The sequence below is a fragment of the Cryptosporidium ryanae genome, assembly GCF_009792415.1.
Source record: "Cryptosporidium ryanae isolate 45019 chromosome Unknown contig_19, whole genome shotgun sequence".
Lineage (NCBI taxonomy): Eukaryota > Apicomplexa > Conoidasida > Eucoccidiorida > Cryptosporidiidae > Cryptosporidium > Cryptosporidium ryanae.
The window spans coordinates 260,203-275,462 of NW_027125564.1; the positions used below are offsets into that span (position 1 = coordinate 260,203).

Sequence of the window (15,260 nt, forward strand, 5' to 3'; positions counted from 1 at the left end):
CTCACTCTTACTGTAACTTAATTTACATTTTTAAGTTTTGTATTCGAGTATTACATTCAATAACTAAACCTTGATAAATTTGTTAATTAAAATAAAATCGTGTTTATAATTGCGAGAGAAGAAGGAGACCTTGTCTATATAAAGTTGGCTCATATTACTTTTTCCATATTATCTCGAATTTTAGTCTAGATCCATTAATTTAAAGGCGCATAAAGCAATTTACTATACTCTGATATATATAATATGATAAATAGTACATTGTAAAATTTAATTTCTTGCATATTGATACCAGCTTAAATAATAAATAAATCCATTTGACCCCAATCATATAAATTGAAAGGCTAGAAAGATGACATTGGAAAGTATTACAAGAGGAATTGATGTACCAGAAATACTATCTATGGGCGTACCCTCTGGAAAAAAGACAATGTATCCAAAAAATTCATCGCATAGTTCCATAAATAGACTTGAATCAACTTCTGGCTCTACAACTCCTCAAGCAAGTTCCATTGGAGCAATTCCTGTTACTTTCAAACCATCATCCAATTACAACTCTCCAAATCAGCAACAAACCGTGCCGAGTACTGCATATTCTTCCCCTGCTCAATATATTATTGAGTGTCCAGGTAATAACCAATTCCAATACTTGTATGGAAATCAGAGCACTTCATATATTGCTGTTCCAGCTACAATGTTGTCACCAACATTGCTTGGAGCATATTCTTCGCATAACCTCGCAGCAAGTCCTACGGCAAGTGGTACATATACTAGTTACGGATTCGTTCCTTCCCAAGGAATTATGTGTACATCTTTCCCAAGCGGTAGTTTATCACCTTTGAACACATCAAAACCAACAAAAAGCTATCCTGGATGTTGTTAAAGTTACTATTTCAGCTTGACTTTTTTATTAAAACGTTAATTTCACTATCTATCTGGATTTACTCACTCCTTAATTCCTCTTATCTATCAATTACATTACTTTTAATTATCTATATCGCTCATAAATAAGCTTATTCAACAGACCTAAAACTCTACAAATATGTGTTAGAAAAGTATTGAATAAATAGAGAAAGCAAATAGAGATGTAAATTTAGATTTTTGAAAATTATCCGTTACTGATTTAAATAGGAAAACAACATGTGGGATGGTGTTTTATCACGCTCCAAAAAGAATACCTACATAAATCTCTAGAACTAAATTCAAATATAGAGGAAAATCTTTTGAATCTAAATCTAGTAACAACTATTTTCTATCTAAAAATATTAGGCGTAAAGCGTTCTATCTGCTGTATGCTTTTGTTTGCTCCATATGTTACAGTTAAACTAAGATCCCTTCACGCTTTAATACAACAATTTGTCTCTAATCAAACAAAAATACAGAAATAGTCTTGTTTATAAGTACTTTCTCATACAAATGGTCCATAATCTGCACATTACTTTAGGCGGTAAGTGGAGTAAATGGCTTTGTGTGCCTTTAGTACCAAACGTAAATAATATAATACCTAGAGACCTGGTGAATAAAGCAATTTTAAAAAAAAACTATATAATATGAAAATATTGAAAACAACAAAATAAGTATTGTTTTAATGAATAAATTTAAGTGCAAATATAACCATATTTTTAGTTATACTTGATGAAAATTCATTTGGTATACTGATAATCTATCTCGTAAAAATAGCTGTGTGAACAAACAATAGACAAATAAAACTAGTAAAAAAATTTAAATTTATAATATAAATATAAGTTCGGTACCTATAAAAGGAGTAACATTAATGAAATAAATAATACTTTAATTGATTTTTGAATATATAACTTCACGTAAGAACGCAAAATCTACTTGTTTTGTGAAAACAACTGAGATACACTCTTTATTCTTTCTCTGTTTAACTAGATATATATTATTGGAAATGAAATTTAACTAACGTCAAATTTTTAGTGAGATATATACAGCTAAGACTTGGATTTTTAGAGCATATGGAAAATAATAAAGGACATAATACAAATTATAAGAAAAAATAAAATTAACGAAATGGATTATTTAGATGTACCTAACTTAAAGATAGGAATATATAAAGCATATTGGAGGGAAGTGAATTCAGCATCATTAAAAAAAGAATTGAGAACTGAAGGAAAATATAATGAAAAGGACTTGTCAATACCTGTGAGTGACAACAATACAATAATTTCAAACAATGGTTGGTTTCAACTATATACAACATCAAAATCAACTTACGGAAGAAAGGAGTACGAGGAAAATGAATATTTGAATTTTGATGATGAGTTGGCAGATAAGATATACGACTCATTAATATTGTCTATCGAGGACACAATAAATAATGGAAATATTGAATTAGAAATAAGTTATTTGGAGGCCAGAGCAATAATAAATCAAATTAATTTGGAAATACTGAGAGGTAAAAACACTGAATTAGGGAACAATGAAAAAATGGATATTCCTTTTGATTTGAATAAAATATCACGCGAGACTCTTTTAAAGCACGAAAAGATTTTTGGGATACCACTGGTAAATGTGATTATATGTAATTTTGATAATTCACCATGTGTAAATTCTGTTTCTCTAGAAAAAAACGAATATTGCGAAATACTGAAGCTTTGTGAGATTTCGCATGAATTTAGTGAAATGGATGTCATTATACTGGGCATATCTGTAAGCAGAACTCAAGAAACAGAAAGACACTCTAAGAAAAACTTTGAGAAGTTGAAGAATGAGTTATATAGACTTTTCGGACACTCAGTCAAGGAGAAGTGCATATGGCTTTCCAGTATAAATCAACAATATGATGCATGTGATACATTATTGATGAGTCAGATTAAACAAGTTACCTCAAAAGTAGTTGAACAACTTGGACCGACAATTAATTCTAGAATCAAAGGAGTGATAGATTTTGCCTTATCACTAAGGAATGACGGCCCTAAACCATTTCATTCTTTAAAAATTAGACTTTCTTCTGAAAGAAACAGTACTGAAAGTCGAGAAAGCGAGACTTTTGTTGATAATAATAACGAGACTATTCCGGTCTCTCCTGAAAATAAAGTTGACATTTATAACAATACCAACGCCTCAAACGACTCTGATAATCGTATATTCAACAAAAACAACGATATTGACTCAATTTTGTATTCTCCTTCACCTCCGTCACCACAACATTTGCATTCTGGAATTCACTCACCTGTAAGTAGTTTTGGGAATACAAAATGCAGAAAATTACAAATATCAGATATTTGGTACCAATGGATTCTTGACATCATAAATACCGCAGATCTTCTGGCTCTTATACTATTTAAAATAGGTCTTAAAAACGAAGCGTTGTTAATATATGAACAAATTCTTGAAGACTTCAAGGTAAAGTCTGATAACTTTATTATTGAACTCAAAAACAAGTCACTTGGATTCGCAGAACTCATAGAACTAAAAGACCCCCTTATACTTGCTTCTGACTGTTGCATTGGAGATTGCAGAACCCACAATGTTGATAACTCTGCTCTTATTCAAAGAGACACTCTCATTCTTCCACTTAGACTTTTTGCTCTTAAACTTGGTTTGAAGTCAACATACTTTGACATAATACAACTGGTGTTTTCGAGAAAACTTATTATTTTTTTGTCTATGGGGGAATTTCAAAAAATAAGTAACAGACTTGACCTGTTTATCAAAAAATTTTTAAAGGAAATAGTTAACAAAATAGAGGACTACAAATTCAAAATAACGTCCCATTTTTGGATTTTCAGACTTGTAATTACGGTTTTCTCCTTAATGCAAAGTTTAGAAGCTGATTCAAATAGGTTTTTTGAAAACGGTGCAAACAATAAACAAATTTCAAATCACTCTTCTTATCAGTCTACATATTCTCCACTATACAATTTTAAAATATCCTTAATATCATCACTTCTTCCCAAATTAATGCGGTTTTTAGGCGAATCAGAGTCCTACAACGTTCTAAAACATAACCCGTCGGCCCCAAAGCTTCCTCCAGACACAAATGTAACTCCAATGGAGGTTCAGATTGCTCTTACTAAATGGGCAACTCAGTGCATATCCTCCATTCTGCTTAACAATCTTTGCAATACAAGCGAATTTGGGAAAACTGAAGCCGATATTGAAAAAGACAAGTTTAATTCTGAAGAAATTAAAGAAAGAAATTTTAATTCCAGCTCGAGTAATTCCTCTCACAACCACGCCAAAAGCCACTACTCATTCATTAAAGTTAACTCGGCATCTTCAATTTCTCAATACTCCTTGTCATATTTGTCCTCACTGTCAAATCTAAATAAAAAAGGCGACAATAACTATTCAGTACTGCATATCGCAGCCAAGCATTTGTCTGTGATTACTCAAATAATATCCAAAAACATTTGGAACAATCAAACTCTTTCTTATTCACAAAAACAGTCGGTAATTGAGTCATTTCTTGTATGCTTTGACAAAAGAAAGGAAAACAAGTACAACTTATATTTAAATGACGACTACAATAACAGCAAAAATTACGACTTAAAGGAGCTGAGTAACTCGTTATTTAGTCCTTTTAAGGCATACAGAATGTTATGCGAGATAACGGGGGTAACTGGTATGGACTATATATCTCTTGGGTTCGTTAAGTCTGCTATATCTTTGGCGTGGGGAGTGCTTTTTGAAAACAAGGAATTTGTTTATTGGATGATTAAAATCGTAAATGACGATAATTATCTTTCAATAGCAACTTTTGAGAAAAAGAACTCAATACTGTCCGATATAAGTTTTTGCTATAGATTCTCAAGAATATGGTTGGATTTCACTACAATACTGTTACCTGTTCCTTTTCAGTGGACTAACTTGAACAACATTACGCAAAAAATGCTTTTAAAGTTTTTAATTAAAAGAAATAATCCAATATCAAGGAGCTACGTGTACTTTAATGACCCCTATATACTACAGGCGGAAATAGGGATTCGACTTTTTTTAAACCAAATTAAAAAAAAGGAAGGCAAAGTACTGAGTAATTTAAACTACAATAATGTTTTCAACAAAACAAAAAACAAGAGTGAGCATGATCTTGAATGTAGTGATAATGATGAAGGTGAATACAATTTGCTGGAAACATACGTTAAGAAATGTTTAGATAATTCAAATGTAATTAGTGAGAACTATAAGGATCATCTGCAGTGGGAGTTTCCGGCCCATCCAAATATCTGGGCCTATATATTTGTTCCAGAAAACAAAAATTCAGGTTCAAATAGCGAAAAGGACAAAGAAATAAAAACGCCACCTATATACAAATTTAAAACAAGAATTACACAAAAAAACATCGAATCTGCGTCCTCTACTTTTTTTTATGACAACGGAGTTGCTCAAGACAGCTTTAAGAAGGAAACAAAAATCAAAGCAAGCAAAGGAGCAACACTTAAAGTAGTTGAAAGACAAATATTAACGTCATTGCTTGGAGGTGGAAGACTATTTAGACTACCCAACAGAGCGCTCCCATGTTGTGGATTACTAGATCCGCTTAAATCTATACAGGGTTACTTTTATGTATTTCACGAAATTTTAAGGCCGAGCGGAAGATTGTTTCTCAAGTCCCCGTATATTTTGTCACCTCTTCAAAGTCCACTTGGATCTTCAAGACAAAAATCAAAAATTATATACGAGTACGATGACAATGAATGCATTTCCAGCAGGACGGTTAAGAACAAAGAGGCTGAATTTGGGGTGTTTAATGTTAACTATGTAAATGATGGCATACTCGATAATAGCAGCAGTAATATTTACTCGTGTGGCATTGACATTGAAAGCGGTGTTTGTGTTAAAAATGCAATCTATTCTTGTTCCGACAGCTTAAATGTATCGGATGCTATAAACGGTGAAATTCACAAGATAGAACAAGAAGAAGCGAAAGACGAGGCCGATATTTCTAAAAACAACAATTTGAACGACTCAAAGTCAGTATCAAAATCATCAAATCACATTAATATCGGTATTAACAACGGCTACAACAGTTGGTTTCATAAAAAAAGTTCTAAGCACGAGCGTTCTTACTCTTTGTCTAATTCTGAATCTGAGCATCTCGGACTTAGAAAAAAGGATGGGTCTCCAAAACAGTGGATGTGGGAAATAGTTTCCGGGTTCAAATGGGGGGGGAACTACTATGGAAACAGTTCCAAAAACAAAAATAAGACAAATTCGTTTACAAACGAGAGTTTGTTAGAGAAAAATCAAACAACAGAAGGCATAAGCGACGAGCATAGTAATAAATACATGAAAAATAGCAGCAAAGACGATTATTTGAAGACAAAAATCCAAAGTTCATCTGTGATTGACATAGCACAGAAAGTGGGTGAAACGTCTTCTCCATCTAAGGTTATAACGGTTCCTACTCCTGGACCTTCGAATTGGGTGGTAACCGAGGCAGCAAGATCCAACTCTCACAGAAAATCCCATCCCTCTATCTCCAATTCAACTTTAGAAATGAGCGAGAATAACGGTGCATCCTGTTCCGTTCCACCTTCAAATACGTGGATAGTGAAATCAAGTGTTCCAGGCATCCCAATAAAATGTTGCGTGTTAGTTTATATTGGACTTGAGAATTCCGTTAAATTTAACTCTATTTGGCTGAGAGTAAATAATTGTGATTGGATACCTTTGGAAAACGTGAATAATAACGACAAAATAATTACAAATGACAACTACGTTACATTTAAACCAGGGATAAACAGAATAGAAATTGACATTTTATATGACGGACATGAATGTTCTAAATTCACAATAAATTCAATAGGTTTTTCAAACATACCCGGTAAAGGGCAGAATTTGCCAATAAACTTTTTATGGGTAATACCACTGGGAACTCTTCCCTCGCCACATATACTTTCAAAAGTAACCTTTGAGTTTGAAAGATACGAAAACAATATGCAAGAATGCAGTGAATTCTCATTGTTAAACAGGCTTTCATTTTTAGTTAATGACGAAAATGAGTATAACAAAGACAACTCTTGGAATCCACTTAAAAAATGGACAACACTATATGCATTTGACTTAAAAAAGTTGACTGAACTTGTTAGTTTAGGGGTAAAACCTCTTAAAAAAAGCAGAAACGAGGATTCAGAATTGAACTATTTTAACCTAGTCGATTCCAAAAAAATAATTGATTCAAATACCATAATGACTCAATCGAATGATAAATCCTGGTACATGTTTACGATTACTATAGACAACAACTGGATTCAGGTGAATTATGTGGATTTAAAAGTGACAATAGATCTAATTTCTTGCAATGATAACATTAGGGTGTACATGGAAGAAATTAAATTGATATCTATAGACGGCAATGAAATAAACGAAAAGATGCATTTGAATTTAGATAAGACCATAGATATTCCAAAATTTTCAAGAGAAATTGTTTTTAAACTTCCACTAAAGTTCCCTTTTTCTCCAATTGAATCCTTAAAAATGGTTCACTTCAACGTTAATTTAAATTCAAAGTTACTAGATTACGCAAATATTTATTCAACTTCGGTGCTTAAATTTGATTTTTTGGTTGAACCCCAAACTAAACTTCAAAATATTCAAAAAGTGCCAAATATATATCAAATGAACACCCCATTTTACTATTTCGAGATTTTGATATCAGGATCCAACGACACCGTTATAATTGATAAATTGATATTTGCCTACCAAAACAGTACACAAGATCTTGATTCATTTAGTATTTTAACGGCAATACCAACAGAAAGAAGCAAAGGCATTAAATCTTATTTCATTGATGAGAAAATGTCAGTAGTGGAATACAAATTTAAGGCTGAAATTATGGTTGAGTGCGACTTCAAACCTCTTAAATTCGTCTGGATAGTACCTAAAAATCAACTTTCAAGCAATCCAAAACCTCTATTATACGTTTTAAGCACAATCAAAGGTTCTGACAAAGAGAGCTCAAGTTCAATATCCGGACCATTTGAAATTTCCGTTGAAAAATACAAGACTATGTTCGCACTAAAAGACTCGATTTACAAAAATTTAAATTGCATTTATCTGGAAAAAGTCACCTATCCACCGCAATCCAGAGTAGATGTAGAGTTTATATTAAGAGTCAATTTAAAATACACGTCCAGAGACGAGGAAACGTTTTGCTATTGCTTTGAGATCGACGAAAGTTCAGGGAACCATAATGTTAGTAGTGAAAACACCAAAAATTGGTGGTTCATTGGTCCAAGAAATGGGATTATTAAAGCGAAGCCTAACTCAGATATCAGTCTTGAGTTCAAAGTCGTCCCACTAAAGAACGGAATCGTTGACTTGCCTGATCTATATATTGGAAAAATAGACTTGACACAAAATAAGAGAGCATTTTCACTTGGAAAACAAATTGTATTATGAAACAACACCGGCCCGCCAAAACTTACTAATTAAGAGACAGTAGGATCAAAAGGAAAAAAAGTTTAAATGTAAATAATTAGATATAAATTAAAAAAGAAAGGTTTTTTTTATAAAATATACTTTGATTCTTTTCATATATAATTGAACATAAACTAAAGTATATTGTTTTGAAACCTCTGATTTTTTAAAAACCATTCCCTGCTGAAACGAAAATTTAACAAGTGAGAATTTTTTAGTAAGCATAAATATATATTCTCTTTTTTTATGAAATATATAGGAAGTATTCGGATTACAAGGTGAATGGTTACACCATAATCGTTTTTATTTTCCTCTCTATCTAGTACTGTATATGTATATTCGGTGTTTACCTCTCTGACAGAGTAAATTACTTTAATAATACAGTATTTATGCACAATAAAAATATTATAGTAATTTAATATATAGCTATAGCTGCGATATATTACTATGAGAGGTCGTTGGAAGGGAGGAAAAAAGAACCAGGGTAATTCCTCTCAGACAAATAATACAAAGGTTTCTGAAATTTGTCGTCATTTCGTACAACAAGGTAATTGTAAATTTGGTGCTAATTGTAACTATTCACATGTTTTAAGACAGGTTGCTCAAATAAAGAGAGCACATTTTGGGGGTATAAGATGTGCAATAACATCTCCTCTTCCAACAGGGGAACTTGAATTATTTACAGGAGGTTGTGATGGACAACTTAAACGTTGGATTATTAAACCTGCTGACAAAGATTTAATGGAAGGAGGTTTAGATAATAAAAATAATCAAAGGAGAAACTATTCCAATAGTAAATATCAAAATGATATGAGTGGAGCAACACAGCTTTCAATAAAAATGGATTCAACGATTAATTGTAATTCGGAAGTTTGTAGTTGTTTAATATATGGTGATGTTTTGTTTTGTGGATTAATAAATGGAACAATTAGAGCCTTTCACAGACCAACTGGAAGTTTTACAGATTTAAATGGCCACACTCAAGAAATACACCAATTATTGATTATAGACAATATATTGGTATCTGCATGTTGGGGAGGTAAGGTTATATTTTGGAAATTTGACCAGCCTAGTGGGACATTTGTGATTTCTGCACAAATACAAGTTAAAGAACACATTAAATGTCTTAAATATTTTCCATACAAAAATCCAAATATAAATAATTTAAATCAAAATTCTGCAAATGCAATTCAACAAGAAGGATGTCCGCATTTATGGATATGCGGAGGTGGAATTTTACAAATAGTTGATTTGATTAATCTTCAGATTATAAGGGAAATAATGTTCGATGGAGGGCCTATTATGTCGGTTTTAGAATATGAAAAACATCTTGTTTTATGTAGTTTGCAGGGAATAATCAGAGTAATATCTATTACAGGTGAAGAGACCTATAGAAAATCACTTGGATCACCTACTTTGTGCATGGATGGATCTACTACTGCAGACGGTAAGCATATTTTAATAATGGGTCAAAATAATGGTCATTTAAGATGTATAACTTTGCCACTATTTGATAGTATTCTAGAGTTTCACACTCCAGATACGAGATCGGAAGTCAGACTTGTATCCAATTTAGGTGGTTCTCCTGGAATTATTTTAACTGCACATTGGGACGGTGCTTTAAATTTTTATCAATGGTGTCTACCTAGAAATATGTGATATAAATATTGCGTTCAAAACGAAAATAAGTTTCATAAAATAGTATTAATAAATTTAGTATTACATTTTAAAGTTTTATTTCTAATTATTAAAAGATTAATTAAATAGTAATGTTATAACTTTATCTTTTTTATTTTTCTATATTATTTTTTCCTAGTTTAGATTTAGAATAACGAATAGCTATTGTTATAATTTTCTTCTAAACAATGAAGGTAATGATTCAGTATTTTGTTTATTTTCAATGACATCCACATGCCGGTATATTTTATAATTGCATGCATCGACACGTAAGCAATTAAAAAAAAATAGTCAATTTCCACATGTAAACGGTATAGATTATATTTTACTTAATAATTAAATTAAAAAAGAAATAAATTTGATGTTAATAATTTATTAATAACTACTTACATGTAAATTAAAGAAAAATTAAATTAGAATTCATGTCAAAATATTAGAACAAAAATAATCTTTTATTTGTTAATTTGACAAAAAATCTCCTAATGTTTGGGATAATAAAACTGAATTATCTCTTTTCAATAGGCTTAATATTGTTTAGCTTGACATATTCAAGCGCAAATGAGAGTGAATTGTCAAATGAAGCATGGGTTACACCCAACGCAAACCAAAATCATGTTTATGATTCAACAAGTGATGAAGGTATGTCTATATTAAATAGAAAAATAGTTGAGACTCAAAGTAATCACAAACATAAAAACAAACAACAACATCATCATCATCATAACCACAAACATCAGCATAACGAAAATAAAGAACAAAATCAACATCAAAACAAAAATCACAATTATGTTGATAATATTATTCATCGCAATCAAACAAATAATAATAATTCTTACTTAAAAACATATACTCCTGACTATTCAGATTCAACTGATAATGAGATATATTATGTTTTTGATAATAACTTAAATTCTAAAACCGACAATTATCATTATTTCCACTATGATACTCGTAACAATGACGTTTATCAAATGAAATGGGAAAGAAGTAAACATCATCATTTATTCAATTATACAACAACAACCACCACCATTCCTATCATCAGTACCACTCAAACAACTACAATGAGACCAACAACTACTACATCCACAGCAGTAGCAATTATTCCAACTAATAGCACAACTACAACAAGACCAACAACTACTACATCTACAGCATCAGCAATTATTCAAACAAATAATACAACAACTACTACCAAGGCCATTCCAAATAATAATAAAACCACTACTAGTACTACCACTAAAGCCGCATCAAATAATAAAACTACTACTACGACAACCACTAAAGTCATCTCAATTAATAATTCAACCAGCACTACTACTAAAGGCACTTTAAGTAATAATGCAACTACTACAACAACTATTACAACAACAGATACTAATACATCCACTACTACTATTAACGTTACCACTACTACTTCAACAATATCTACAAGTACAAGCACAGAAGTAACATATGAAAATAATAATGAACATAAATATGCAGTTTCATTAGTAATGGATTTATCAAAAGTACCCAACATAGATCAAATGAAGGAAATAAATATTTCTGCGAATATTATATATAGAAAATTGATAAATAGTGGATTAACAGCAGAATTAGTATCAATATCATCTAATAGTACAGATTACATACACGAAAAAACCAATTTTTTATCTACAATACAAAGATATGAGAATAATATAAAAGTAGACCGATTATTATCAAGTGTTGTAGAAAATAGAAGAATAATTGAGGATGAAAACAATATTAATATAGATAATAGTAACTTAAATTCAAATAAAAAAGGAAGGGGATTAAATAATCATAAAACTATAGTTCAAAGAAAAAAAATAGTTTATATTACAGCAGGTTATAATGGTTGTACAAGTGAAAAAAATTGTCCTGGAATATTGAAATTGAAAGAAAGCGCAGATATATATATGATTTCTTTATCAAAGAATCCTATAATGTATAATGAAATAGAGTATATATCGACGGAACCTGTACATTTATATTCAGTATTAATGACAAAAAAAGAATTAAAAGATGAAGCAATACATTTATCAAAGTGGATAAGAGATGAATATAGATTTAACAATCAAAAGTATTTATTACCAAAAAAATTAGATAAGGACTTCAAAAATCAAGTTTGTATTAAATGTTCAGAAAATGCAAATTGTTACGTTCATTCTGCGTTTGAACATACACGTGATCTAAGTAAATTTGAATGTGTATGTTCATCTGGTTGGATAGGTGATGGTATCAATTGTAATGATATTAATGAATGTATAACATTAAATAATCCATGTGGTAATAATCACTGTTGCATTAATACACTAGGAGGATTTGAGTGTAAACACAAAGAAGGAAAGTGTTAATATTATATTAGAATAAATATTAATAATAGTAACATTAAAAAACCAAAACAAATTAAAAGAAATATATTTGACTGAACAAAGTAAAATAGGCATTATTTATTTATTAATAAAAATATAAATGCTCAAGTGAATACATATAAAATTTATAAGCAAAAGAGAAACAAGGAATAAAACCAAGTAAATTATACAAAGTTTATTTAAATTGTGAATACCATGTAAATATTTGGAAATATTAATTTTTTTCTTTTTTTTTTAATTCTTTCTCAGTAAAAGCTATTAGTCTTGAATTAAAAAGAATAATTTTTATTTATTGGAAATTACGAGTGTAATAATTTGTAATAATGAAAAGGATAATTTGTGAGAATAATAGATATAAATATATGAATAAAATAATTCAAATTCAGTTAAAAAATAATAAAATAATTGCACCTGATCATTTTTTAATATAATTAAACTAAAATAAGTATTGTTATTGTTTCAATTTGTGGTAGATAATAACAGTATATATATATATTTCGAGTATATATGAAAATGTGGGATAATGATATAAATAAACCTTGTCGGTATAAATTGATTTATAGTTATTATACATTAACATTAAAATTATAAATTTAAATGACAAAAGAGATAAATAAATTTCAACTTAACAATAAATAACGGTAAGTTTAATAATATAATGTAAATTATAGATGGAATTTGTCATTAATAAAATTCAAATAGTACATTCATTTATTAAAAGTATGTTAAATGCTGTTATAAAAAAACACTCTTTAAACAAACTGTAAGTTAAGTAAATGAATAAAATATAATGATGTCACGTTTAATCTAAATATAAAAACTATGAGAAGAAATAGTATCAAGTACAAAATAAAAGTGGTGACAAATTAAAGGATTAATTAGATTAATAGTTAATCAAATAAATAGATTGTATAACTTTTAAATTAGTTTGTTTCCTTTTTTATATTCTGTATAATAATAACAATTTAATTAATAAAAAACAAGAGCATGCATTTACAAGTAAAAACAAGGGAAAAAAGTTGGCGGTAAAGTGTGATATAAAGATTACAAGAAAAAGTGAAATGAAAATAAGTAGTGGTAATAAAATATAACAGGAAAATAAGGTAGATAAGTGGAGTATCAGGATATAAGTAATATCTTTTTTGAAATGTTAGTTGCATCTGAATACTATTCCACATATGAGGATGAATTTCTTTCAACAATACAAAGTATAGAAAATTTAATACTAAAATTAGATAATAATGAAAGAGGTGCTAAAAGTAAAGTATATAAAAGAGAAATAGATGATTTGGAATCTAAAATTAGGAGTGCAAAAAATTGTTTAAACAGATTAAAGGAGGAGGTGAGTTGAACAATAAAAATAATAGCAATATTAATAATTACAATAATAGGTATCAATATTATCAAAAAATTCAGATGAGTATAAATCTTATCAACGTTACAATAACGTTTATAATGAAATATATAATAAGTTTGAGAATTTAAAAGAGGATATTATATACAATAATGGTGATAATAATAAAATGCGTGAATATGAGTATAAAAATAATGGTTATAATAGTAATAAATTAATAAATGATGATTATGTAGGTGATAGTTTCATTAATATTGGTGGGATATCAACTGAGGATTTAATGTCAAGAAATGAGGATAATATGAGAATATCATCTAAATTGGCTCAAGAAACACAAAATATAGGATTGCATTCATTAAATACATTAAAAATTCAGAGAGATAATATAACAAGAGGCATATATGGATTGAGTGACATAGATTATAATATAGTTGAAGGTCGAAAATTAGCAAATGAGTTATATAGACAAAAAGTACTTGAGAGACTAACATTATATGTAATAATAACGATCTTATTACTGGCAAATATATATGTATTTATTAAAAAAATAACAAGATACATATAGAATACAACATTAATTAATGATTTAATAAATTAAAGTATAACAATTTAATTATAAACTCTAGTTTTTATTAACATCATTAATTTTAAATTTAGAAGATAGTTTCTTATTAATATTTTTTTCAAATTTGTATTTCTGTTTTTTGTTCAATTTCTTATATTTTTCATGTTTAACAGATATATTAATATCCTTTTGTTTAATGTAAAATGGTTTCTTTCCTTGTTCAACTTTACTTTGCTCTAATTTTCTATGAGATGAGATAGTTTTTTGCTTAAGGTATAAATTTTTTCTACAATCATTTTCAGATACAAGCTTTTGGTATTGTAATTTGAGTTCATCAATATCTTCTTTTGTGTAATGCGAGATATTAGAATTTTTGAATTTTGAGGTTTTCTTAATTCTATTCCAGTTGCCTAATTCTTTTGCTTTATTCATACTTTTATATAAATCAAGTATATTTTTAATGTGGTTAAATTCATTTTTTTTTATATCGTCTATAAATTCATAAGACTTGTGAAATAAGTCCGTGTTTAATTTTCCAGATGATTCTTTGAACCTTGGATCATCTATAATTTTGTTATTATGTTTGTTATATATATAATTTATTTCATTTAATAATTTGTCAGGAAGCGTTTGTCTTCTAGAAGAAACTTCTGTAGGAAGATTTTTAGACTGAATGATGCTGTATTTTTTCAATTTAAAAGAGTCACTATTCTCATTTTCAGTTTTATTCAGACTTTTTTTATCTTTTTTACCAGTTTTTCTCTCCAATGTATTAATTAACCTCTCTTTTCGAAGTATTTCTTCAAACGGTATGTCCTCAATATTCGTATCTTCCATTTTACAAGTTTGCTATCGTATCTTCACATTTTTAAGCTTAACTAAGATTTATTGTGTGTATCTAAGG

At 29.3% G+C, this 15,260-nt stretch overlaps 6 protein-coding genes across 6 annotated transcripts; 5 read left to right on the forward strand and 1 right to left on the reverse strand.

The window, feature by feature from the left end:
- Positions 1-349: 349 nt before the first annotated feature.
- Positions 350-880, forward strand: FG386_001043 (uncharacterized protein; the record flags this gene model as incomplete). Its single annotated transcript, XM_067340306.1, has 1 exon — positions 350-880. One exon carries the CDS (start codon positions 350-352, stop codon positions 878-880), a length of 531 nt encoding a protein of 176 aa, XP_067196194.1.
- A 1,148-nt stretch (positions 881-2,028) lies between these two features.
- Positions 2,029-8,364, forward strand: FG386_001044 (uncharacterized protein; the record flags this gene model as incomplete). Its single annotated transcript, XM_067340307.1, has 1 exon — positions 2,029-8,364. One exon carries the CDS (start codon positions 2,029-2,031, stop codon positions 8,362-8,364), a length of 6,336 nt encoding a protein of 2,111 aa, XP_067196195.1.
- A 465-nt stretch (positions 8,365-8,829) lies between these two features.
- FG386_001045 (zfwd1 protein) lies at positions 8,830-10,041 on the forward strand (the record flags this gene model as incomplete). The annotated part of the gene is made up of 1 exon (XM_067340308.1): positions 8,830-10,041. One exon carries the CDS (start codon positions 8,830-8,832, stop codon positions 10,039-10,041), a length of 1,212 nt encoding a protein of 403 aa, XP_067196196.1.
- A 500-nt stretch (positions 10,042-10,541) lies between these two features.
- FG386_001046 (latent transforming growth factor beta binding like protein) lies at positions 10,542-12,419 on the forward strand (the record flags this gene model as incomplete). Its single annotated transcript, XM_067340309.1, has 1 exon — positions 10,542-12,419. One exon carries the CDS (start codon positions 10,542-10,544, stop codon positions 12,417-12,419), a length of 1,878 nt encoding a protein of 625 aa, XP_067196197.1.
- Positions 12,420-13,584: 1,165 nt separating this feature from the next.
- FG386_001047 (uncharacterized protein) lies at positions 13,585-14,356 on the forward strand (the record flags this gene model as incomplete). Its single annotated transcript, XM_067340310.1, has 2 exons — positions 13,585-13,779; positions 13,829-14,356. 2 exons carry the CDS (start codon positions 13,585-13,587, stop codon positions 14,354-14,356), a joined length of 723 nt encoding a protein of 240 aa, XP_067196198.1.
- Positions 14,357-14,413: 57 nt separating this feature from the next.
- On the reverse strand, positions 14,414-15,193 carry FG386_001048 (uncharacterized protein; the record flags this gene model as incomplete). Its single annotated transcript, XM_067340311.1, has 1 exon — positions 14,414-15,193. The coding sequence occupies one exon, from the start codon at positions 15,191-15,193 to the stop codon at positions 14,414-14,416; it is 780 nt and encodes a 259-aa protein (XP_067196199.1).
- Positions 15,194-15,260: the final 67 nt, after the last annotated feature.